Source organism: Acinonyx jubatus, chromosome A1, assembly GCF_027475565.1.
Source record: "Acinonyx jubatus isolate Ajub_Pintada_27869175 chromosome A1, VMU_Ajub_asm_v1.0, whole genome shotgun sequence".
Lineage (NCBI taxonomy): Eukaryota > Metazoa > Chordata > Mammalia > Carnivora > Felidae > Acinonyx > Acinonyx jubatus.
The window spans coordinates 185345441-185371855 of NC_069380.1; the positions used below are offsets into that span (position 1 = coordinate 185345441).

General features: G+C 48.2%; 2 protein-coding genes across 5 annotated transcripts in view; one reads left to right on the forward strand and one right to left on the reverse strand.

Annotated features, from left to right (window-relative positions):
• The window catches only part of CCNJL (cyclin J like), an 84384-nt gene extending 81575 nt beyond the window's left edge, over positions 1–2809 (forward strand). For all 4 annotated transcript variants that reach the window (XM_015063872.3, XM_053226880.1, XM_027033567.2 and 1 more), the window contains one exon: positions 720–2809. In XM_015063872.3, coding sequence (XP_014919358.1) covers positions 720–1143 — 424 coding nt within the window. In that variant the 3' untranslated portion in view covers positions 1144–2809. The remainder of the gene's footprint in view (positions 1–719) is intronic.
• A 7955-nt stretch (positions 2810–10764) lies between these two features.
• On the reverse strand, positions 10765–16203 carry FABP6 (fatty acid binding protein 6). The gene is made up of 4 exons (XM_027033558.2): positions 16048–16203; positions 14665–14840; positions 13287–13376; positions 10765–10896 (listed from the first exon to the last, which is right to left on the reverse strand). The coding sequence occupies exons 1-4, from the start codon at positions 16112–16114 to the stop codon at positions 10843–10845; spliced, it is 387 nt and encodes a 128-aa protein (XP_026889359.1). The 5' UTR covers positions 16115–16203; the 3' UTR covers positions 10765–10842.
• Between the last annotated feature and the right edge of the window lie 10212 nt (positions 16204–26415).

Consider the following 26415-nt stretch of genomic DNA (forward strand, 5'->3'; position numbering starts at 1 on the left):
AAACAGAGCATATGGTCTGGTCTGAGTGCAGATAGGTGCCCCCAGATTCTTGACCACCAGCCCTGCCTCTTCACCATGGTTGTGGCTCTGGGATGATCCTCTTCTCAGATCTGCAGCCTCCCTTTGCTCCTGTCTTACCTGAGCCTCTAATAGATTTGTTATTTCAAAAAGCTTTATGAGAAGCTTTTTTTTTTTTTTTTTTTATGGAAATAAACCTGTTGGTTCCCTTTCCAGAAGGTGAAACTTAGACCCCAGGGGCAGCTTGCTTGGGATCTGTTTGCAGGTGCCTTGAAGGCAGAGGTGCTCATCTAAGTGCCGGGCCCTGTGTCAGATGCTGGGGATGCAGTGATGAGCAAGAGCAGAGGGCCCCCTCCCCCTGGAGCTCGTGCTCGGCACAAGGAACTAGGTGGTAACACAGAAGTTATCATCTGGGGGGTTGATCGCCAAGATAGGGCAGTACAGAGGCTTGGGGGGACAGCTAGAGTCTGGGATCAGAAGGGGTTTTCTGTAGGAGGCAGATCCGGGTGTAGGTGTGAGGCCTGAGTTTAGTCAGAGGACAGGGGAGGCAGTGCTGCAGGCAGTGGGTGTGGACTGGGTACCACCCTGAGCTCACAGCACACAGATCTCGAATCCCACTTAGCAAGGGAGGGAGGGGCACACTCAGGTGTCTGCTGCTATGGCCTCGGACCTCAAGTCTCACCTAGGTCCTTTCCTTTCAGAGCTTATGACAATGTCTTCAAGGATGCTGTTGCGGTCAAGAGCCAGGCCTTGGCAATGGTGCCTGGCACGCCCCCTGCCACCACCCAGGTGTTGTTCCAGCCACCCACCTACCCCACCCTGAGCCAGCCGACGACACCAGCCCTGGCGCCATTTCAGACCCCCGTGCAGGACCTATGCTTGGCCTATCGGGACTCGCTGCAGGCTCATCGCTCTGGGAGCCTGCTCTCAGGAGGCTCTGGCTCCTCCCTCCATGCCCTGTACCCCACCCTCCAGCCCCTGGACGTGTGTCCCGTGTCCCTCCCCACGCCCCTCAGCATGCAGATGGCCATCGCGGCTGAGCCCAGGCACTGCCTCACCACCACCTATGGAAGCAGCTACTTCAGCGGAAGCCACGCGTTCCCCACGGGCTGTTTCGACAGATAGGGCACCTTTGGGCCACACAGGGAGCCCTTGGAGACCCACCTGGGCAGAGGACGAGGACACAGGTGAGGGAGCTCAGCGGAGTGAGGCAGTGGGGAGGCCATCCCCACAGAGCCTCATTGTTACCCTTGAACGGAGAGGGTTCATGTTCTTTTTAAATAAAGCTGGCCCCCAGCAAAACAGTCCATGACAACCTCCCCCGAGAGCATTCCTCTGGAAAGCGTCTTCCACATATGTAGCTGGGGTGAAGGGGGGTGGCTCGGCCACCACCCTCTGGAGGAGGGACCCCCTGAATTGAGAAAGACTTGGTGAGAGGCCAGGAGACTGGAAACTGGATGCAGACTGCCAGTCCATGAGCATGTTTGGTTTTTAGCATCAAAGACTTCTTTACTTCTCGCCAGTGGCAGCTACACTGAAAAAGAAGGGGACTGCATGATGTATCCTCAGGACCCCAGCAGGTGCCGCATTGGGTGCTCTTTCCCTGCCTCCATACAGAAGAGCTGTGTGTGTGTGTATGTCTAAGCGTCGGCCTTCTGAGGCACGGCAGGCGGCTGTCTTGCCTTTGTTGTTGGACCTAAAACCTTATTAGGCCTTTTAGATATCTCACATGCTGCTGCTTCCTGAAGTGACCTAGCTTTCTGTTCAGTAAGATATCTTGTTTACATAGTGTATCAGGGATTTTACGATACTTGAAAATTCCTTAGGAGAGAAAAAATGTTGATCGCCACACTGCCTGTCCCATGCAAGGGCTGTAGGTTCGGACCCAGCTTGTAACAACAAGCAGGTGGTTGGGGAAAGCAACTCCCCAGGCTCTCAGTTCAAGAAGATTCCACATCTTGGATGCTGTGTTCACCTGTAGAACTTTGACAGCCACCCAGAGGAGAAGTGGTTGAAAGGTAGACAGAGGTTTACAACCAACAACCCTAACCCCACTCCACCAGGTGCTTATGGTGTGTGAGTTTGGCTAATAGGGAAGGCTAATAATGTGGAATGTTTGCTTCGTGCCAGCTGGAGTCGGGGAGCGGGGCATGGACAGGGGTGTATGTCACAAATACAGGCAAGCAATTGGTTGGATCGAAAGCCAGTGTTTGGGCACCTACAGCAAGAGGGCCCTCAGGAAGACTCTCATAACCATGTGCAATATGTTTTTATTCTGACTCATGACTTGTGCTAGTTGTGTTTTTTTGGTTTGTTCTGAGTCGGGGCGACACACTGTTCACCCATTAGAACTGGGAGGTGTAAAGAACAATGGAGACATTTTTTTTGTTTGTTTTAAGAAGAACCCATCTTGGTTTTCTTGACTTATTTGCCCGTCAGTGCAGGAGACTGGCTCGGGGACTATCAGGAAGGCGGCCATGTGCTGCTGAATTGGATCCGAAGGTGATTTTCAGAGCAGATGAAGGCTTCGGTGTGGAAGCAGAATAAGAAGAGGTAACGCGAATAAGGCACCGGTGCCGCTGTGTCACATGAGTGTGGGAAGACTACACGTTTGTTTGTTGCTTTTCTCTTTTTCCTTTGCCAACCTCCTTCTATTTATGTGAGACTGGTTTGGATTCCAAGTTGTTGTGTCTGTCTGGCCTGGGACTGGGGCTTGTGAAGGGCCCCCCAATAGAGCCTCACAGCCAGCCCAGCACGCAGAAGAAGGCGTCTTGCAATAAACAGATCACCTACTCCTGGTCTCCGTTCTTTTCCTGGCCTTCGACTCTCAGCCAGCCCCGTCGGTGTCTCCGCTCCCGCCGAGAGGCTGTGGGGGGGTGGGCTCTACAAGACTGGCTCCTGTGGAGCTGGGCCTCTCTGGGGACACCCGGAGTAGAGCTTAACACCCCTACCCTACCGCTAGTAGTCAGGGTTCCCCAGAGAAACAGCCCATCATATCTGAGAGATTTATTTATTTGCTATGTTTTAATGTTTATTTATTTTTGAGAGAGAATGAGCACGTGCGTGCATGAGCCGGGAAAGGGCAGAGACAGAGCAAACGAGAAAGAATCCCAAGCAGGCTCCATACTGTCAGCACAGAGCTCAACATGGGGTTCAAACCCTCAAACTGCGAGATCATGACCTGAGCCGAAATCAAGATTTGGATGTATATCCGACTGAGCTACCCAGGCACCCCAGAGAGATTTATTTTAAGGAATTGGCTCACACAGTGGGGGCTGACAAGTTAGGAATTTGTAGGGCAGGCCAGCAGGCTGGAAATTCGGGTAAGAGTGGATGTTTCAGTTGAGTCCAAAATCTGTAGGGCAAGCCAGAAACTCAGGATTTCTGTTACAGTCTCTGAAGCAGAATTCCTTCTCCAGGAAACCTGTTTTTTGCTCTTAACAGCCTTCACCTGGCTGGATGAGGCCCACCCACGTGGAGAGGAGTCTCCTTTACTTAAGGCCTACTGATTGTTAAATGTTAGTCACATCTACAAAATGCCTTCACAGCAACATCTAGATTAGTGTCTGAACTGCCACACACCATAGCCTAGCCAAGCTACCACGTAAAATTCACCACAACCACTTACTAGCTGTCTGGAGGGAGTTGACTCAACTGTTCTGAGCCTTAGTCTTCTCACCTGTTAAAATGGGGGTGAGAACACTTGCTTCACAGGGTTCTCATGAGGATTAAGCAACATAAAGCATGTCAAAGCCAAACACAAGGTCTACTCTAAGATGTACCATTATTTTATGCACCAGTGAGAGAATTCAAGAAAAAGTCACCAACTAAGCCATGACATAGTGTTTAAGATACTGCTGATTAAATAGTGTACTCTTATTTCAGGAACGTTAACACGTAAAAATATGTGTATCATAGAATGGATGGACTATATATCTGCAATTATGGAGAGTGTCAGACTCTTTTTCTGACAGGAAGAGAGCCCTGCCCTCTACCCACCCAGGTTCCTGCAGGAGAGCCATCCTGGAGATTGGTGTCCGTGTGGAGCTGAGTGGTTCTCATTAAGCACGGACGCCTTTAGTTAGGAAGGGGAGGTGTGGGGAGAGCTGCCCAGGCCATGAAGCTGACGTCCAGCCCCAGGAGGTGTTTGGGAACCGTGTGTGTGTGCAGGCAGGGCTGGGCTGGGGGCAGTACTCTCCATCTGCCATGATCAAGTCAGGCAAGGCAGGAAGCTAGTCTAGGTGTTGGGGACTCGACAATAAGGCAAATTCTGGGTTTACCAAGAATACCCACTTTACTGTGCCTCTGTCTTTAGGCTTCAGGTTCTCCACCTGTTACCATAGAGATGGTTGAGTTGATGGGTGGTTTTCGAGCACTAGAGGGAAACTGAGCCACAGAGGCCCTGGGCCCCTGCCTTTCTTCAACCAGAGGGATCCACTTGTACCTCTCCCACACATGGGTGTTCTGTGTTAGATTTCCTAAGTTCCCATGCTGGGCAGTAGTTCGGAAAGCTTGAAAAACAGAGATGATTGAGGTACCTGGGTGGCTCAGTCGGTTGAGCATCTGACTCTTGATTTCGACTCAGATCATGATCTCACGGTTCGTGAGTTCAAGCCCCACACTGGGCTTTGCGCTGACAGTGAGGAGCCTGCCTAGGATTCTCTTTTCTCCCTCTCTCTCTCTCTCTCTCTCTCTCTCTCTCTCTCTCTCTGCCCCTCCCCCACTTGTACTATCTCTCTCTCAAAATAAAAACAAACAAAAAGAAAAGCATAGAGGTGGCTTTAAAGGCCCTGCCAGGGCTGACATCTAGTTCAGTCCAGAGATTTTCAAACCTAAGCAAGCTGCGGAATGACCTGAAATCTCCAAGAGGAGTGGGGCCTGAGAATCTGCGTTTTTAGCTGGCTTCCCAGGGATTCAGAAGCAGGTTTTCTTTGAAGTTCCAATAAAGGACTGAATGTGCAGGCCCTGGATTGTGGGCCCAAAAGAGAGAGTAAGGAAACCGCATCCCCGGCTGAATTTCTGCACCGAGTTCCAGACCTACACTTTGTTCCATATTTAGTTGTCTGTGTTTTATGCAGTATTTCTGTGTGAAGGGTTTGGACATGCAGATCCATTTTCCTAGGAAAACCGGCTTCCCTTCAGGTTTAACATCACCAGTGCCTGGATTAGGGTTGGGGTCAAGGTTCCACAGCCCTCTGGGTTTAGAGTCCATCTCTCCAAAGCCATCTGTTCTGTCATGTGAATACTCTTCTCCCTTAATCCTTTAGATCAGTGATTCTCAGCAGAGCTCACTTTTGCCCCCTAGAGGACATTGGGCAATGCCTGGAGACATATTTGGTTGTCCCCACTGTGGTGGCTGGGGGCCAGTGGATAGAGGCCAGGGATGCTGCTCAACATCCCACAGCCCCAGGAAAGCCTCCACAATAAGAACTGTCGAGCCCCAAACAACAGTAGAAGGTTAAGAAACCTCAACTCCCGTGTCATCTCCCAAAGAGGTCTCTGTAACAACCCTACTCACTCATTACTCTTCCTTTTCTCCATAGCTGTTCAAGCCATTTGAAATGATCTTTTTAGTTTGTGAACTTGGTTTGATGGCTGTGCCCTAAGCTACTTTCCCCCCAGTAGAATATAAAGAATATTATCACCTGGTGGTGGTGGCAGTAATCATAGCAGCTGACATTTATTCAGCATTTACTATGTATGTATAAAGTGCTATGCTAAGGCGTTTGCTCATATTTTTGGTAACCATCTTAGTAACCCTACAAGGTAGGAACTGTTATTGGCTATATTTTACAGATCAGAGAATGGGGACACAGGTTATTTGCCTGAGGACAGCAGTGGGGAAGGAAGGAGACACAATTCAAAAACAGGCAGTCTGAATCTGCCCTGCCGCCTTGTAGTACCTCAGTCAAGGGTTTTGAATGAGTGAAAGGTGGCGTGACTGTCCCAGCGGGCCATCTCACTCACCTGGTGGGGAAGACATGGCAGAATAATGGATATAGATTCATAAGAGTTGCCAGGCGTCCATGCTCCTGATGTACTGGGTGGCAGGCCTTCTCAGAGTGTGCTTACCAGCAGACAGAGATATAGAAACAGTTTCTCGCACATCTGCCACGAGCTAATGTGATTTATGGCTCCATCTGTCTGTCCCCAGCAGGCTCTGATTTGGGAGGAGTTCCCTGAACCCCATCTGTGAAGGTGGGAGCAGGCTTGGGGCTTTCCCAGAGCATCCCCTGGGGAGGAACCTAACCTGTCTCTGGGCTGGCTCTGGCAATCCCTGGCTCTAAGTGCCTAGGAAAGAATCTAACAGCCCTCATTCACCTCATTTTTTGTTCCTCAGGGAAGACTTTTGTGACTTGAATTTCAGCAGAAAGGCCATAGCATTTTGCAGGAGTCTCAAGTCCAGATGCCCGCCAGGACCAGGCAGGTAACATAGTGAATCCAGCTGGATGATTGAGAGGGTGTGATGTGGTCAGTACTGTGTTGAAACCAGTGTCTCCCTAGAGGATATGGCTCCTACTCCGTTCTGGTCAATTATTGCCTTTCAAGGGTGTAAGCTCCACATTGTGGAATCTTCAGGAACCTCTAGGAAACCTATTAACTTTTCATTTAATTTAAAAATTAAATTAAAAAAATTATTAACACAACAGAAGACCAATAAAACACATCGTAAGTTAGAGTAGTTCTTGGGCTGGAAGCATGCTACTTCTGGTATATAGACCAGAACATTAGGCCAGGAGGTCTCAGTTTGTCTGCTCTTAGCTAGATGACTTTGGGAAAAGCCACCTCTCCACTCTGACTTCTGTCTCCTCATTTATAAGGTGGGAAGGATATCAGCTTGGGCTACACTTCAGATTTATGATAACAAAACATGGAATATATGGTATCGTTATTCAACAGTCAGTTCTGTGAGACAGAATGTGAATAAGTGGGCCTCTCCCTTCTTTGGGGATGCAAGTGAGTCTCTGAGCTTCACTTCTTCCGACCAAGCTCTAGCTTCTAAGGAAGAACTGGGCCAGTGCTGACCAGTGTTTCAGGCTGCTGCCCTTGCCCGGGATACAAGGGACAGGATACACAGGAGGTCATGCCTTCTGCAAAATGGGAGGATTGGGACTGGAGTAGTCAGTCTCCAAAGTTATGCCTGGCTGGGGAGCACTTCACAGTGACAGTTCTCCAGGTCTGGGGCGCAGCCTGCGCTATCCTCTCACCAGGACCCTCAGGAAATGCACATGCACAGCCAGGTTTGCACGCTTCTCCCCGCTGTAAGTGCTCTGACCCTGTGTGTGCCCATTCTCCCAGTAGAACCACCAAGAGAGTCCCTTAATAGCTGTTTGGTGAGCACTTACTATGTTCCAAGGCCTGTACTTGACACTTTCCTCATGCTCTCTTACTCCCCCTATTCGTTTTTTGTCCTCACAGCATTACCCAGAGCTAATATTATCACCGTTTTCCAGATGACGATACTGGGGCTGAGGAAGGCTCAAGGTCTCAATATGGGTGAGTGGTAGGAATGGGTTTCACATTTAGAAATGCTTGAGGAGCCCATGTGACCTCCAACGCCATGTCACCCCTAGATGACACATACACACGGCCACAAAAGCCCAATCACTAAGGATCTCACTGCCCACCCCTTGCCCCAACCGGCAACATACATTCACACTTTGGTGATCTCAGGGCAGCAGCTGGGTGGTGGAGCGCCACCTAGCGGTCTTAAAAACCGCTCTCGAGGGGCGCCTAGGTGGCTGAATCGGTTAAGCGTCTGACTTCAGCTCAAGTCATGATCTCACGGTTTGTGAGTTCGAGCCCCGCATCAGGCTGTGTGTTGACAGTTCAGAGCCTGGAGCCTGCTTCAGATTCTGTGTGTCTCTCTCTCTGTGTTCCTTCCTCGCTCACTCACTGGCTCTCTCTCTCAGAAATAAATACAAATTTAAAGATGCTTTTGAAAGTTCCTGCTCCACCAGATGAGTTTGGTGGAGGGAGACAATTGCCCTGGCAGAGTGAAAGAGATGACTCCCAAGGGTCAGGATGAAAGTCATGCCTGGGGTAAAGGGCAGCAGAACTGAGGCCTGTGGAGGGGCCTCAAACAGCATCTCAAACTATAGCATCTCAAACAGTGCAGGAAAATGATAGAGACTTCTCTTTCTGGAAGCCAATGAACATGGGTTTTTACACTTTATCCTTGCAACTCCCCTGTGAAGGAAGAGGAGGTCTTAGGGGCCTATTTTACACATGGACAAGATAAGACACATAAATCCAGCAGCTTGCCCACGTGCCTTGAGTTAGTGAAGGAGGCAGCTAGCCCTTTCATCACACTGGTTGAGAATGACAGTGGTGATGATGGAGGTGATGGTAGTCATGGTGGCAGCAGCTAATATTTGCTTGTAGCAAATGCTTGTAGCATGTCAGCTGTATGAGGTAAGTACATTATTATCCCCATTTTCAGGTGAGGAAACAGATTCACAGGAATGGATGAACTTAGCCCAAGGTGACACAGCTTCTAAGTGGTAGAGGAGGGATTCAAACCCTGGCAACGTGTCTCCAGCGCTAAAGCTCTTAACCAATGTCCCTTCTACTGGCTGAGGAAGCCTCCTTGCTGAGATGTCAGCAAAATGGATGCTTTGCTCCAGCACACCTCACTCCGTCTACCCTCCCAAGCTGGCCTGAGAAGCCATAGCCTCCATCAGCTTGCAATGCCCAACCCCACATTCTCCTCAGAGACTCACTCTCTGCTGTGTGACCTTGGGCAAATGGCTTCCCCTCTCTGAGTCTCTGTTTCCCTATCTGTGAAATACAGAGCTTAAACTAGTTGGGCTCTGAGGTCCTGCTATTCCAAGTCTGTGAATCTATAATGACACTGGCTTAAGAATTTCTCTCCTGCTAACAATTTGAATTTGTCCTTGAATCAGTTACCAATCTAAAGACAAACTCTCTCTCTCTCCTCTCCCTCCTCCTTCTTCTCCCTCTCCCTGCCTCCCTCTCCCCCTGGCCCCTCTCTCCTCTTCTTTTCTCTTCTATCCTCTCTCGTCTCCCTTCCTCCTCCTCTCGCTTTCTCTCAATATCTCAATTTTCAGCCTAATTATGGCTAACTGTCTGTTATTTAGAGACTTATTATCCAAGCTCATTATGAGTAATTATTCAGTCTGGAGGGGAAACAGCAACACTGCTAGTTTAATTTAATGCTTACCTAGTTCACTTAATTAGCAATAAGTCTTGGCAAAACGATGGAATGCAAGGGGTCCTGGCTTGATGGGGGGTGGGGGAGGCTGAATGCTGTTCTTGGGAAGATAAACAAGTTTCAGGGCAGAATGTGGGAGGAGGCAGTAGGGAGCTGCCAGTAAGCTGGGCCATGCCATCTGTCTAGACTGAGGATGGCCCATGACAGTGAAAGGTTGTACATTACACGGACTGGAAGGGCCACGTGTCAGGTGACACTTATGAAGCACCTGCTGTGTGCCGGACCCTGTGTAAGGCTTTGAGCAAACCTTATTTCTAATGCCCCATATCTGGGACTTACACATTCTAGATAATTTAGATAATCGGCTCTCATAGTGAGTATGTTCTCTTTTTAGTAGCCTTGCAGTAATTCTGATTAGTCAAGGAAAACATTGCCCACTTGATGCTGTTGTGTCTGCTACATCTCTCTTCACAGAGGGAGGCCATAGGTTCAGGGCTTTGGGCTGGCAACAGGATCTCACTGTTGTTCAGCTTTGGTTTTTTTGATAGTTTTCATCTGTTCATGACAAATGATGTTGGCTTTCCATATATAGAAGTGATGTAAAGTTTCCATTGTAGCAAAAATAAGTGAATTGTCATACAGGAAAATATGGGGTAAGAAGTCAAGGTGAGGAACACTGCCAAGGAGAGAGGAGAATGGAAAAGGGTCCGTTCTGTGCTCTGGGTTAGGGATTATCTAGCCAGGAGGCAAGCCGACCCCAGTCCTCCACTCCCATGCCCTAGACAGACGCATAATCAGGCAGAGATGACCCAGATGCTGCCTCAGAATCCTGGGCTGGGCTCCAGGCACCCACCAGGAGGTCAGAATGACCCTTCTGACCACATTTCCCAGCCAGCCAAAGCCCCTCGCAGTTTTTCCAGGGCACCACTGTGCAAACCAGGACATCCCAGCCCCTTCTAGTCCCTCTTGCCCCTCCCATGGCCCCTTGGCCATCTCATACTCTCTGATTTCTCCTCAGCCCTCATTGGTCCTTCTGGTCCCCCTTTGTGCCACTAGGTAAACAGGCCCAGAACGATGCCTCCACGGCCAATTAACAGCAGAGCCATGGCAATGCCAAAACACCTTCCTGGCTAAGCCCTGGTGTGTCCCTCCTTTGTCTGCCAGCCTTGGAGCCTAGGTCCACGGCCCTTTCCTGGAAGTGCCACACCTACTCCTACCCACCATCTGACACCTGCCCTGTGGCCCCTGTGAGAGTCCGTGGGTTACCTTTCCCAGGTGACATCTGTCTCTCTAAAGGAGCCCTGTCTCCCTACCCACAGAAAGGTGGGTGGCAAGGTAGGGTGAGGGCACATGGAAGTGTGCCCACCGTGCTTCTTGAACACCACCTTTGGCTACTTCCAGGGGGGTCAGGAGTATTGCAGTCCACATTCAAGCCTCCCTCTGCCATGTTGCAGACTGTACAGGGTCTCAGGGCCAAGGTTTGGCCTATGCAGCTGTCCTGAGTCCTCTCCCACCCCCAGCGAGCTAGAAACTGTCCCCAGACAGCAGAAAACAAAAAACAAAGACAAAGGTTTGGAGCAAACAATGTCTGTTCTTATCCCAGCTTTCACTGCTGGCTTCGTAGCCCCCTGGGAGCCCCGCCTGCTTGCTCAGGCCAGCCTCTTGCTCACACGCTCGTAGGTTACGCCTCCGATGGTGGAGATCTGAAAGAAGCAGCGGGAACAGAGGGAGTCAGTGCAGGGGTCGCTAAGTGACATGGGGCACAGCTGGAGGAGGACTGGCCTCAGTCCCAGCCCTGAGTAGAAGTGAGTGGTTGCACCACTCTGAACTTCAGTTTCCCAATTTGTTACACAAGTCACTGTGCAGACTCAATGTGGCGAAAGTGCTAAACAGATGTCAGGGCTGATGTGGCTGTTTGTAGTATAACCTTCCACCTGTCTGTTCATTGAAGTTCACCCACTTCAGGCACTTGCCTTGCATTATCCCATTTAATCCTCCCAACAATGGTGTAGCATTGTGCCCATTGTACACATGGGAAAACTGAAGTCTAGAGGAGTCAAGTAAGCCCTCTAAGATCAAGAGTCCACAGCCTCTGCACACACAGCATTTATGGGGCACCTGTGTTCGGTGATGGGAAGATAGGGTCCCTGCCCCCAAGGAAGTGTAAGATTTCTTGAGAGAGGCAGGTGAGAGGATGCTGTTCCATGAAGGCCCACTGTGTGCTGTGTCCTGGGCTTGAGGCCATCAGGGACCCAACATCGTGGGGCACGTACATATCATCAATTGGTCCTGAGACTCAACAGAGGAGGCTGCCTTCTCACGGGAAGTGGGCAGGTGGCAAATGGAGTTTTGTCAAGGGCAGCAGTGTGAAGTGATGTGTGATTTGTACATGGAGCAGGATGGAGCAGAGGGGGAGCTGCAAGCAGGAAGGAGGCTGGGACTTGGTCTAGAGCCATGGTGAGAACATGGCAAGCGTTGCTGATGGTGGCCTGGAGGGGGAGGACGGATGCCCACCTAATGCACTCCCTGCTGGTGGAGGACAGAGAAGTCCAGGATGATTCCAGCCTCTGGAAATGGGAGATGTGCCCACCAAGACAGCTTCTCTGTGGTGCTTGGTCTGTGTGCATGTGCATTTGTGTGTGTGCATGCCACTGCCCTGGTGCATACATGCATATGCACGTGTGTGCGTGTGTGTGTGTGTGTACACATGTGACACACCCTGATCTCTGAGCACTGCTCACACCACACAGGCTCCATGGTCAGGAGACCTTAGGAATCAGGAGACAGGTTTGTTCAGTTTGGGAAGATCGATCCTCTTGTTGGGCACAAACCTGCTTCTGGGTCTCTGCCCTCATTTCTCCCCACACACCTCAGTTTGGGGAGCTTTGCTTCTGGGAGTCAGAACCCACTGGCTGACATTTAAAGTAAAAATGTGTCCAAAGCTTTTACCAGATTCTCTAAGAGATCAATTTCCATCCAGGATAATCACTTTTGATCTTTTATATATTTTTTAAAACACTGGGCATCTTTTTCATTTTTAGATTAAAAAAAAAAAAATTAGAGACCCACCAGCCTGGGAAGAGCTGGCAGAGACCTAGTCTAGAAGTCAGCCAGTGGAATCTGCCTCCAGCACAAACTAGCTGTGTGGCTTTGGACAAGTTACCTGTTGTCTCTGAACCTCTATGGCCAGTCTGTAAAATGGGAATAATGAGAGGTCATTGAGTCTCTTGGGCCTCTAGACTGGGTTTGAGATGAAGAAAACAAGGGAGAGAGAGAGAGAGAGAAAGAGAGAGAGGAGAAGGGGGCAACAAGGAGGTGGCAAACCCTACCTCCCTCATCACTTCCCTTCTGGAGAGCCTCGGGAGGGTAGACTGGACCCCAGGGAGCTCTGGCCCAAGACATAGGATCACAAGGTGGGGAATGAAGTGTGGAAATGCCTGCTTTTTGCTTTTAATTTCATACCCATTTCTTTCACCTGGGGAAAATTCTGGAACCCCAGGAAGAAGTAACGGGCCTCCAATCTGTGTTTACAGAGCACTAAGTGTGGGAAGGGGCCATCCACAGATATGTGTGTTAGCCCTGCCTGCATTTTTTAAAAGGATTAATTCAATGCCAATGTTTAATAGTCTGGAGATTTCACAAAGAAGTGCAAATTTCCAGCTTCTCTTGAAAAATCAGAAGGTCTAGCAGAAGGGCCTGGAGGACGTGGAGCAGTATGGTGGCTGCCCTTGCGGAGCCCACCCAGACTCCCCGCTTCACCTAAACTCTGGGCTTCCACACTTGTGCCCCGGTGGTGGCAGAACCAGACTGCCAAGCATCAATTCCCAGGACTGTCGTAGAAGCTAGGTGCCCTCCAGCTCACCGCTTAGCTCCTGGTGCTTCAGTCCCCTCACCTGGAAGATGGAGATAGAACCCCCGCCTAACAGGTTGCTCTGAAGATCAAACCAGATGACGTACACTGGGTGCTCAGCACAGAGCCTGGCACACAGGACATGCTCACAGAGCCAGGACCCAGAGGCCCGGCTCTCAGGGGCCATGGCTGGAGGCAGAAGAGTGTTCTCATCATTATCCCAGGAACGAGCAGGACACTCACCTCCACCAGCTTGTCACCCACGATCTCCGAGGTCTGGTGATAGTTAGGGAAGTCTGCCACTATCTTCCCACCCTCCATCTGCACGGTGGCCTGGGAGGGAAGCATAACACTGAGCCTGAGTTGGCAGACACCCCCAAATGCAGGCCAGCCCCCCAGGGAGGAAGGGCTACCTACAGCCATCGCAGCCCCCTCTGGCATTGTTTGCCTTGTAGATAGATATACGATGACCTATGTCTGAAGATACGGGTAACAAGCACGAGTCGCTCAACCTTGCTGTGCCTCAGTTTTCTCCCCTCTAAAGTGGAGGTAGTAACTGGACCTACTTCAGAGTTATTACGAGGACTAAGCAATTTCATATGACATGTGTAAAGTGCTTGGCACGGTGCCTGGCACATGCTGAGCACACCTTGTTAGCCACGGAGTTAGTTACGATCCTCACTGATAGGACAACGATGATGTCAGCCAAGGATGTGGGTGCAGCTTCGTTTGTAATTGTAAACAACCTAAATATCTAGTCTGGACTGTCCACTGGTAAGTAACCTAAATATCTTATCAACGAGGGAGTGTTAGATGAATGGTAGGCTTTCCATACTACAAGATACTATGCAAGCATTAAAAAGAGTAAGGCAAATCAGTATGTGCTGACTCAGAAAGACATCATGAGAAATGGTTGAATTTTTTTAAATACACAAGTGACAGAACATGAATGTTATGACTACTTCTTCTCCACTGGGGCAGCCTAAGGGGCAAAGTACGCATGGTCATGACTGGGGCTATAGAGAGAGGGGACCCAGAATGCACGGAAGACCTGAGGGACCAGGCTGGGTCGGATGAGGACAGTCACCTTTTACTTCTTTCTTATGTAAGATTGTGGTTTCAAACCCACATGAGTCTGATTCTAGGGTTGTCAGTCTCTAGGCTACATTGGAAGGCAGCATGAAAAAATGGTTATGTTCTCTGAAGCCAGACTGCCTGGGTGTGAAGGTGCACCCATGCTGTGCAACCGGGGCAAGAGGGCAAGCTGTTTAACCCCATGGCTCAGCCTAACTCCCTCATCTGTAAAATGGGATAGTAATTGTAGCAACTTTGTAGGCCTAACTGCATTAACATATGTGAAGTATTCAGCAGGTGTCTGGGATATATTAAGTGCTTGGCACATGTTAACAGTTTTTAACAATTTCGTTACAGTGTCTGTTATGGGGGTAGCATTAAAAACCAGGAGTGGTTAAGTTGCCAAGTAACACAAGTGCTTAGGGGCTGGAGGCTAGACTTGAGAACAGAGCCTCAGCTTTGGGTATAGCCCCAGGGGACACGCTTGAGACCAAGAAGTTAGCCAGAGGCTTGGGGAAGGAGGGAATGGCGGCCAGTGGCCTCTCACCTTGAACTTCTTGCCCCCCACAGTCTCCATGTCACATTCTTTGCCGATGGTGAACTTGTTGGTCATGGAGTGGCCGCTCGGGTAGTGCTGGGACCAGATGAAATTCTGCCCGTCCTGCTGCACCTCCGTGACAATCTTGAAGTTTCGGCCCTTTTCGATAACATCGCTGGGGAGCCCTGGCCCAGGGACAAGTAGAGCAGCTGTGTAAGAGCTGCTTACAGCTTGTGGCTTTGAGAGAGGGCTTTCCTCCCTAGTGGCAGGCTAGCGCAATGGTTAAGAACACAGATCCTAGTTCTACCATGAACCATGAGCTTGGATGAGTCAGTCACTACCTCTCTGAGCCTCAGTGTTTCCATCGACAAAGTGGGGATAATAAGGCCCATTTCACAGGGCTGTTGCAAGGTTGAAATCAAAGTGATAGTGTCTTGTAAAACTTCTGGCATATAATTGACAATAAATAACATCTGCTCTTCTGATAGTACCGTAGCATACACAGACTGCCAAGCTCACAAAGTCCTTGAACGAATGGGACCACCAACACCGTCTCCTAAGGCTCTTACTTCACAGATTAGACGATGAAGACCTGGACCAGGAAAGGGGCTTCTCAGCATCTCAGTGGAGGCTAGCAGCAGAACCAGGTCTAGCATTCAGACTGGCTCCCTTCCATTCCACATGAGACTGTTGTAGGGGAAGCCAGGCACCGATCCTTCATGGCCACTCGCAATAATTGACCCAGAAGGACTCTTGTCTCCCCTGTGCCCTGCTCTCAGGGCCTCTCTGGCCACTGGGAGGTAGGGCAGAGATCCCCGGGGCTGTCCCTTGACTCATGACAATGGTGCTGTCTCAGACTTAGATAGTGCACCAAGACTTCTGCAGGATTGTCAGGACAGCTGTCCTGTGGGTTCCTCACACCCAGTGCCACAAATGGAGTGGTGAGAGGAGTGGCATCTTTGATCTCTTCCCGTAGTTCCTAGCACAGGAAGAGAGGCCCGTGTTTGTTGAATGACCAAGTGAATGCATGGCTTTTCAAGCCTGGTCTCTATACTGACCTTTTGGTTACCTCTCCCCAGGTAGGATGTGGTGGCCCCCCTCATCATCTCATCATAGGGCCCTGGGTTCTAATGATCTCTGTCCCTAATTTACAATGTGACCTTGAGGCACCCCATCAGTAGCATCAGGCTGGCCCTTGCATATAGCAGGTGTTCAGTATACATTTGAATGAATGAATAAACCAATCAGGTCTCTACCTCACTAACTACTGGCTATGTGACCTTCGACTAGTCAGTCACTCCACTCCTCTGGGCCTCAAAGAGTTTGGGTTCCTGGCCCCAAGCTGGCTGTGACAGACCAGCCCTGGGAAGGGGTACTCATGCACTCACTCACCAAGACGCTTCATGAACTCGTCATAATTCTTCTCACTCTCGATCTCGTACTTGCCGCTGAAGGCCATTCTGCTGGAGAGCTGGAGGGCAGACAGCAGGGGGATGAGGGAGAATGGTCGTGGTGCTGAGGGGCCTGGTGCCCCAGCTTATAAACTCTTCCACATGCTGGGGCTCGGCCCCTAAGTCACCCCACCTCTCCCTCCAGCCCCTGAAGAGGAAGCACTTGCCACTTTACAACGTGGGCAGGACCTAAGAGGAGCAGAGCCCTGAGGTTAGTCACCCTGGGGAAGAGCTGGCTATAAGCCCACTGCCGCTCCCAGCAAGGACGAGGGCAATGCCGTGGCCTTTGAGGCCTCATCCGCCACTGCCATCCCACCCCCAAAACTTCCTCCTTGCTCTGCCCTCCAGCCACACTCTCGTCACCCCTTATTTACTCGTTCACCCTCTCATCCATCGACCAAAGTGCACCAAGCACCTCCTGCATGCGGGGCTGGCACTGAGGAAACACAGATCCATGAGACATATACCCTTTCCCAAAGAGCTCCGTGTCTAGTCCTGAAATGAAACACCTGCCTGCAGAGAACCCTCAGCAGGCAGCATGTTAGTCCTGAGACAGATGCAGATGTGTGGCCTGGGGCTCCAGGAAGGAGTGAGCTCTGCAGCTGGGGTCTGGTGCGTGTTTGTGTAGATGGCAATGCTGGTCCAGAAGGAACAATAGGATTTGGATGTTTATTTTCTTTTTCTCTTTTATTTATTTTTTTTAATGTTTATTTTTGAGAGAGAGAGAGAGAGAGAGAGAGAGACAGAGTGTGAGCAGGGGAGGGGCAGAGAGAGAATGGGAGACACAGAGTCCGAGGCCAGCTCCAGGGAGCGGTCAGCACAGAACCCAATGCGGAGCTCAAACTCATGAACTGTGAAATCAAGACCTGAGCTGAAGTCCAACTAATGCTTAACTGCTTAACTGACTGAGCCACCCAGGCACCCCATGGATTTGGATATTTAAAGAAACAGGAGGGCTGGAGAACACAGGGCGATGCTATTCTAGGATGAGCAGAAGCCTTCAGCTCTTCTCTGTTTCCTCTCTCATCCTTGCGTTCTTTCTTACTGACCCTAAGTATAGCACATAAATAATAGCCATGATCACCATGTAAATACAAGAGTCCATTCTTTTTTTCTTTGCTCAGCATTAGTTTGTAAACACAGTCCCATGTTTCTATAAAGCTGCCTTTTTTTTTTAAGTTTATTTATTTTGAGAGCGAGAGAATGAGCAGAAGAGGAGCAGAGAGAGAGGGAGAGAGAGGATCTGAAGCAGGCTGTGTGCTAACAGCAGAGAGCCTGACATGGGATGTAACCCACGAACAGTAAGATCATGACCTGAGCCAAAGTCAGACACTTAACCAACTGAGCCACACAGGCACCCCCCCTTCATATGATTTTTTTAAAAAGCATCTCCTTAAACAGAAGCCCCAGGATGGGATTCCAAAATTATGGGATCTGGAAAATTCTTATAACTCTTAACATGTTTTGCCAAGTTGGGACTGTATTGGTTTGACATCCAGCTTGTCTGGGTGCTGAATTTCTTGGGATGCAGAGTTTAGACCATCTTTGGCACTTTCCCCAAACATACCGTCCCCCAACATCTCAAACTATGTCATCTTGATAATCTATTTCTTTTCTTTTTAATAAACTTTATGGTGTAAAGGGCTTTTAATTTTCTGATTATAAAAGTAGTTGATGTTCACAGTAGAAAAACTGGGAAGAACAAAGGACAAATAAACTAAAAACTACCTAAATCCCACCAAAGGGCCTTATTTTTCAATTGTGAAATTAATACATACTCATTGTTTAGAAAGACAAACACTCAGGGGCACCTGTGTGGCTCAGTTGGTTAAATGTCTGACTCTTGATTTCAGCTCAGGTCATGACCTCACCGTTGGTGAGATTGAGCCCTATGTCAGGCTACACGCTTAAGATTCTCTCTCTCTCTCCTTCTCTGCCCCTCCCCCACTTGTGGTCCCTCTCTCTCTCTCTCTCTCTCTCTCTCTCTCTCTCTCTCTCCCTCTCTCTCTCTCTCCTTTAAGAATAAATAAACATTTAAAAAAGACACTCAGAAACTTTGTAAAGTAAAAGTGAAAGTCCCACATCCCACTATATCTCATTTTCAAGAATCAGTTGTTGTTAAGTTCAGAATATATAGCCTTCTAGACATTTCCCACATGCATACAAATATATTTTCTTTTTAACAAAAATGAAATCCCATGATACTGTTTTATCTTGATTTTTTTCCATGGACATTAATGGATCTTATTTCTTCATGGAAACTGAAAAATATCCTATTCATTTTTTTAAAAGTGTTTTATGTTTATTTATTTTTTGAGAGACAGAAAGAGACCAAGCTGGGGAGGGGCAAGGAGAGAGGGAGAAAGAAATCCCAAGTAGGCTATGTGCTGTCAGCACAGATCCTGATGCAGGGCTCAAACTCACGAACTGTGAGATCATGACCTGAGCCAAAACCAAGAGTCTGATGCTTAACCAACTGAGCCACCCAGGTGAGCCCCCATTCATTATTAAGTGACATTCCAAATGGATAAATCAACTAAGAGTACATTATGTCACCTGGTCTAGGCATGGGAAAACATGGAGCAATTGTCATCTCCCATAAACCTTGGAGGAAAATAATATCACCGCAGTAACTGGCATGTAAGTTAGGTAGAAGGTGACAGCTGACAGGCAAGCTAGGAAGGCTTAGGGGATGGCGTATAGTCTCCTGGATTCCTCTGAGGTCTCTAGTCTTGGAGGAAGTGTGTACTTTGCAGAGTTCCACCTTCGTGCCTTGGCCTGCCTGGACTGACTGCTCACCTCTCATCTGTCTTTCCAAATTCTAACTGTCCTTCCAACTCTGCTTCCTCTAGGGATCCTTCCCTGATTCCTCCAACCTATAGAATGTCTCTTGCAGGAATCCCCATAGTGTGTACCATCTGCTTGTAATGGCTCACGGGGAGACCTGGACTTTACAGTCATATGCATTAGTCTTCATGTATTAGCTCAGAGACTTCAGACACACTGCTTTCATTCACTCAGCAGACCTTAGCTGAGCACCTAGTGTGTACTAGACTCTGGAACTGCCAAGTATCTGCCCTCAAGTCTCATGGGGGACTCGGGCTAGAAAACAGGGAGTTACAACCCAGCGTGATAAATGAGATAAAGGCCATAACATGGGGATATTGTAGAAAATAGAGATGTGAGCCTGACCACCTCCTAAGGATCAGGGAAAGGTGATCTGAGAAGAATTGACCAATAAGCCAAAGCCTCAACTTACTCATTATTAAATGGGGATTTTAAAAAAGCCATCTTCCAGAGTTTTAATGAAATTAAATGAATACATAAATAAGGTGCTTAGCACGGGATCTAGTATTTCATAAGTGCTCGTTGAATGATACTGTTATGCCCACTCATTGGCAATTTGTCCAGCCTTTTGAATTTGCTTGTTGTTTTGAATTAATATTTATTTATTGTAGCATTAATTTAATTCTTCACAAAGCATGTCTTTTATGGCCCAATTAGATTGTAATCCCTTCAAGTATAGAAGCTGCACTTCATACTTCCTTGTGAATGTGTACGTGAGAGACACTGGAATACCACTGATTTCATTTTATTTGTTCAGACCAGTCTTCAATAGGCTGTGAGGTTGTGTTCTGTACAGTGTGGTCCTCATCATACACTGCTAAGGGTGTGGGAGAAGAAGACTTGTGAAAAATAGAAATTCCTGGGCTCTCCGGTGCCTGGGTGGCTCAGTCAGTTAAAATGTACGACTCTTGACTTTGGCTCAGGTCATGATCTTAGGGTTCATGAGATCAGTACCACATTGGGCTCTGTACTGACAGTGCAGAACCTGCTTGGGATTCTCTCTCTCCCTCTCTCTCTGCCCCGCCCCTGCTTGTTTCTCTCTCGTGCGCGCACACTCTCTCGCTCTCTCTTTCTCTCAAAATAAATAAATAAACTTTTTTTTAAAAGAAATTCCTGGGCTCTGACCCCCAGAAGTTCTGACTTCGTAGGTCTGGGTGGGGCCCTGGAATCTACATTTGACACACCCCCAGTGGTTGTGCTGCACAGTTACCCTGAGGAGCTCTAGGCCAGGGGATGTGGGCAGGATGGACCAGACAGCCTCTCCAGGGCCCTCCAGCTTCCTTTCCCATTGACTTCCTTCTGCATGGTCAAAACTGTTTTCTCCTAAATAGCATCAAGGGCAGGACAGGTGAGGCGGGGGGGTGTGGGAAAGAACAACACTGTCACCCGGATGCCTGACTCAGCTGTGCCCCTCCTCTCCCCTTCACTGGAGTTTATGTGTGCATCTGACCCTCACCCCTTCTCCACCTGCGCCCTGCCTCTTTTCCTCTTCAGCTGGGGTTCACGTATTTGTTCAGACACTCACTGAGAACTTTCCAAGAGGGGTAAATGAACTCAAACTGCCTCCATATCTCAGTGAGTTTTTATGGGGCAATTGAACTAACAGAGAGAGACTCTACCCCAATGGAGATCAAGTAGGACTCCAAGGCCAATCCCCTGGGCCACTCCAACTTCCCACCTGCACTCTGGCTCCTACCTCAAATCAGCCACCATTATTCTGAGAGTAGCTAGCCCAGAGAGTGGGAAATGCAGATGCTTTAGTCCATGGTTGGAGCAGTAGCCTTCCTCCTAACCCCCCCACCTCAGAACCTTCCAGTGCCTTGCATGGAATAAGTGACTGATCAGGGTTACACATTCCTTAATCAAACCTCCTTCCTCTTCTTTCCTCAACCAAAAATCTGAAGTGCTCCTTGGGGTTCATCCTAGAGTGTCAAGGCTAAATGGGATCTCTGAGGGCAATTTATTCCATGATGATTCTCCCAGCTCTCCTCTCAGGACTCAGCATTCCCTTGGAGCTTCCAGTCAGTACTTTGTTTACCCACAGTTGGAAGCAGAAGAGATGGAGACTCTGAGGCCAGAAGACCTGGGTCTGAATCCCAGATCTGCCATTCACCGGCTGTGTGACCTTGGGCAAGTCATGTATCTTCCTGTATTTTTGTTTTCCCATGAGTTAATTAAATAAGTTAATCTCTGGAAAGCATTTTCTGCAGAGCCTGGCACAGACTATAGACATACTTCGTTTTGTTGCACTTTGCTTTATTGTGTTTTGCAGATACTGCATTTTTTACAAATTGAAGGTCAGGGCAACCCCAAGTCAAGCAAGTCTACCGGCCCCATTTTTCCAACAGCACTTGCTTACTTTGGGTCTCTGTCACATTTTGGTAATTCTAGCAATGTTTCAAACTTTTTCATTACCATTATATTTCTGATGGTGAGCTGTGATCAGTAATTATGACTGGAAGCCCAGACGATGGTTAGAATTTTTAGCAATAAAACGTTTTATCATTAGGGTATGTACATTGTTGTGTTTTTTTTTTTTTCAGACATAGTGCTATTGCACACTTAATAGACTAGAGCACGGTGTAAATATAACTTCTATATGTGCTAGGAAACCAAAAACTTAATTTGACTCACTTTGTTTTGATATTTGCTTTATTGCAGTGGTCTGGGACTGAACCCACATCTCTAAGAGTTGCCTGTAGGTAAGAGTGTTATGTAAATGTTGCTGTGGCAGGCTAGCTGTGTAGCTTCAGTGCTGCTGTGCCTGGCCACCAGCTTTGCAGTAACAATCAACTCCCTCTTTGCTAAGTGTCAGAAGCCCCAGGGTCCCGTCCTCATTCTTGTCTATTCTCTGAGCACTCACTTCCCTGATGAGCTTGCCCAGTCCAAGTCTTTAAGTGTCATCTATATGCTGATGACTCCAGCTGTTCTCTCCGTCTCAGACCTCCTCTATGGACTTATGTCCAACTGACTACCACCTCACGTCTTATGCCATCTCAAATTTAACATGGTTAAAACCCCCTGTTCTTCAACCCTCAACAAAGCCTCCTCCTCCCCTGAACTTCTCCATCTCAGTTGATAAGAAACCCACCAGGAGCCAACATCTATCCCGAACCTGTGATGTCCTAAATGTTTTACATGAATTATCTGCTCAATTCTCTCAACCAATCGGTTAGGTAGTATCCTCATAATATACTCACCATGTAGATGAGGAAACTGAGCCTCAGAAATGTCACACTCAGGTGGTAATTAGAGACCATAGCCTGGCTTCAGGTCCTGCCCTCATGTCGTCGTCTTTTTCTTCGTCGTCTTCGTCTTTGTCTTTGTCTTCGTCTTCTTTTCTCCTGCCCTCATGTCCTCTAAATACAGCAATTGGTTTGGATGCAGCCTCCAGAACCAACTAATTCTTGTGTCGAGTGTTTGACACATGGCATCTGGAACTTCCAAGAGAGCTGTTATTATCCCTATTTACAGAAAAGAAAGTCTAAGCCCTGAAAGGTTAGATGACTTGTCCAAGGTCACACAGCTTGTTGCTGATGACACTTGGATTTGAACTCAGTTCTCTCTGACCTGAAGTGGTACTTAACACCACTATGGATCCTGCCAGATCCCTGATGAAAAGCAGAATATCGGTCTCTGGTTCTAATGTCAGAATTATGACCCACACGTTCATCAATTAATTCATTCAATATACATTTACTGAGCACCAGTCTATGTGTTAAGGAGCAGAGATGCACAGCAAGAGAAAACAGTCCCCACCCCAATAAATGAAGCTCGGCCTCATAGCTCATTCCTCTTTCCCCCATGCACCCCCCTAATTTTAGCCTCACTTCCTTTCCTATCCAGCCCATTGATGCATCACTCTCTCTGCCAGGACCCTCAGTGTTAATTGGTTGGCTTCCCAGGCCCCATCCTTGGACCAAAAAACCCCTGTATTTTCACCTCCCATCTCCAGGATTGCTGATTACAATCAGAAGAAAAGGTACAGTGCAGGGAAAGGAGAGTGACACCACTACAAGTTCATGGTCCTGCCTCAGCCGGGTATTGAACACTCACTAGTCTTCCCCCTCATCACTGGGTGGTTATCAACTCTTATCAAGTCTCCTACATCATCCCCACCACCCAAGTCTACCTCAGTCCCAGCCATCACTTTAATGACCATATACGAATCCACATTATGGATATATCACAACTTAGTCAACCAGTCCTTATTGTTGGATGATTAGGTTAGGTAAGAAAAAGTACATACATGAATAAGAAACACCACAATGTGGAGAACACAAAAACAAAAGCATTATTCAAGACCATGAATTAACATGAAGAGTATTATTTGAGGCAAATGGGGTGGGGCTAAAGTTCTGGTAGATGTTCATGGGTCATAAACCAGTACAGGACAGTGACCTCAGAGATGGTCCCTGGAGATTAGATGGGAAGTCCTAGACAAACTTTGGTCTTCAGAACAGCCTCTTCACTGGAGACAGTATTCACCAAACAGGGCAAACCCTTGTTTTCTGTCTCTGCTCTGTGTCTCTGACTGTTCCACTCAATTTTGAGCTGATGGAATATCTGACTGTTGTAGACACAGTCCTTGATGTTGCAAATAAAGAAACCTACTTGAACTAAACTAGGCCAAAAGAAGGGGCCTATTAGGTTAAACCATACCCAATTGCTAATATTTGATCTTCTTGACCTTTAAAAACAACAGTTTTTTGTGTGTGGTTCAACCTAATATAAGGATGTGGGGCCAACTTGGAGAGCCCACAGGGTAGAAATGGAGTTGGACAGCATGAGGAACTGGAAAGCGTCAGAACCAGTCTCTCCATTATCATATGCAGCTTCTTTCCCTGTGTCTACTTGATTCTCCCCTCTCGTCCTTTCTCTGCCCTGCCAGTGCTCACAGAGAAAAGGGCTTTCAGAGCAACCAACAGAAGCTAACTCAGGAGAGACATTGTGATTGGTCTATCGTGAGTCAGGTGTCTGCCCATGGTCTGATCATCTGTGGTCACAGAGGCAACGGTCTTTACTTCAAGCAATGGAAACAGATATGAGCAGAAATGAAATTTATTGAAGGGATATGGATTAGGTCACAGAATTTTCAGGCTTGGTAAACAAGCGGGGACAGAAGAGGATAAACAGCTAGAAGAACCACAGCCTCAAATACATCACAGAAGTGGTTTTGTTGGGATCTTGCTCCCTGTACCACCAAAAGATGGACTGGACAGTTTGCACCCCTATCAACTGTGATACAGCTCACTGGCATTGCAGCCACCATTCCCTTGGGCAGTGGGTATGCCCCCCGCCAAGCCTTCCCCTACCCCCACCAGAATGGATTCTCTTGTCCCTGCTTCTTTGCATCACAAGCTGCAGAGGAAATGTACCTGTGGGAATGTCTGATTGGTTGAGCTCAAGTCAGGAACAGGTACCTCATTGCCACTGGTGATAAGACCATGGGGTATCTGGCCTTTGCAGCTTTGTACTGGGAAGTGGCCTTGACCCCATCTTCCACCAGAACCCATGCAGTGGGGAGTTCTCTAAACATAGAGGAGGGTGCAGACACTCCATCCCACCAAAGGGACAACTTCTCAGGTGGAGAGTGACAGTTTTTGAAAAAGGGACTGTGGAATGGGCAGTTGCCTAGATAGTGTCCACAACAGTGACCTCTCCCCCAAGGTCCTGCCTAGCTCATGTGCTGTGCCCTCCATGAAGCTTTTCTCTCCTCCCAGTCCAGTTCACCTAGGTCTCACTCTCTTCCACTTAAAACCTGCAGAGGAGGGCACGGGATTAAATTATTACCCTTGCTTTTCCATCTGAGATTGAAACAGCTGGAGGGCAAGAAGTCTGCCTTATGCTTTTCTGTGACCTGTACAGCAGCTGACTCAGGGCAGACGTGTAGTAGGGACTTTACAAGTACTTGTTAATTGACTCAGGCATTGATCAGGACTCTTCCTGATGTAGGTAACAGACACTGATTCTTGGGACACCTGGCTGGCTCAGTTGGTAGAGGACACAATTCTTGATCTCAGGGTTGTGAGTTCTAGCCCCATGTTGGGTGTAGAGATTGCTTAAAAATAAAATCTGTAAAAAAAAAAAAATGCTGATTCTTAGTGATAAACAAACAAAAAAGTAACTTCTTGGGAGAGTATGGGGTAGCTCATAGAAAGGATGGAAAAGCTAAACCACCAGCCCTCAAGATCACACTTAACACCAGGGAGCAAGAAGGAAAGACCAGGGAACCACCTTCAACCATCATCCATCCTTACAGCACACCACTCAAGACTCAAATTCCGAGCTTGGCCAACTATTGGCTGCGTCACCTGGGCAGGTCACTTAATTTCTGCACTTGGGTTTCCACAGTGGCAGAATGGGGCCAACAATTAAACCCACTTCATAGGGCCACGGGAGGATTGGATGACTCCATACATACAGGCACTCAGAAAGCAGACCAGCACCTGCTCTTACAGAGAAAGGGGAATGCATGTTCTTACAAGAACTACAAGTCCTTCCATGATTCCTTAGGACTGGAGAAGAAGATTGTTCACTCCCACATCTACCAGTTTAATCCTGACTGGGGCTGTAGCCAGGAAGGAAGAGGAAAAAGCGTAGGAAGTAGATCCAACAACATCCAAACAACCTCACCTCCACACTTACCGCCAAAGCACCCCATGACCCTCCAAAAGTATTGCCTTGGGCCAAAGTCAGGTGCCAAAAGGTCTTCATCCAGTTCCCTATGCAATTATTCATCTTCCCCTCTCCTGCCTCTGGCTAACTGTGATTAATTCTTGTGGTGGTCACAGGAATCACTCCTAATGAATTTCTAATGAACTCATTTGGTGTTAATGCGGTGTGTAATTCCACAGGACACTCATTATAATTTAGCCTTATTAAGTCTCTAGTTATTGGGAACTACTATTCCTCTAAGCTCATAAGTAGGAGAAAAGTAATTATCCGGAGCAGGCAGTTAAATTCGGGGATGGATTGGACATTGAGAGAAGGGCGAGAAGTGGCTACTCATTTTTTTTTTTTTTTCTCCTTGGGGTGTACTTCTCTGCAGAGAGGAACCAGCTGTGCAGGTCTTTGAGCTGAGGCAAGAGTGCCCTCCCTGATTTTATATCCCATAATTTTCAGAGCTGTGCAGGCTGCAGTCTGCTTAGTGGGATTTTTAAGGCCCACCCAAAGGTGGCCCTGCAGCCAAACTGTCCACTCACCGATTGCTTAGGTCTGAATTTGCACCACAGGGATGGATTCCTTTGTCTTGGAGGCACTGTTGCACCTTGGAAGGTGACCTGTGCCACACCTCAGAGTTCACAATGTGGTTACTGATAAGCTATCTTATCTGATCATCATAGCATCCCAGTTACTATCATTAAACTTCTTTGACAGATAAGGAGATTGAAGTTCATAGAGGTAAAGAGACTTGCCCAAGGTCACTGGGTGCCAGAATGGAAATGGAACTCACATCTCC

Bases quoted from the DNA above. Each gene is read 5' to 3' on its own strand.
- FABP6 (XM_027033558.2), bottom strand. From the start codon at position 16,114: ATGGCCTTCAGCGGCAAGTACGAGATCGAGAGTGAGAAGAATTATGAC. The intron at 14,841-16,047 runs GTGAGTGAGTGC...TCCCTGGGCCAG, and splicing joins CGAGTTCATGAAGCGTCTTG to GGCTCCCCAGCGATGTTATC. The intron at 13,377-14,664 runs GTGAGAGGCCAC...CTTCCCTCCCAG, and splicing joins TGGGGGGCAAGAAGTTCAAG to GCCACCGTGCAGATGGAGGG.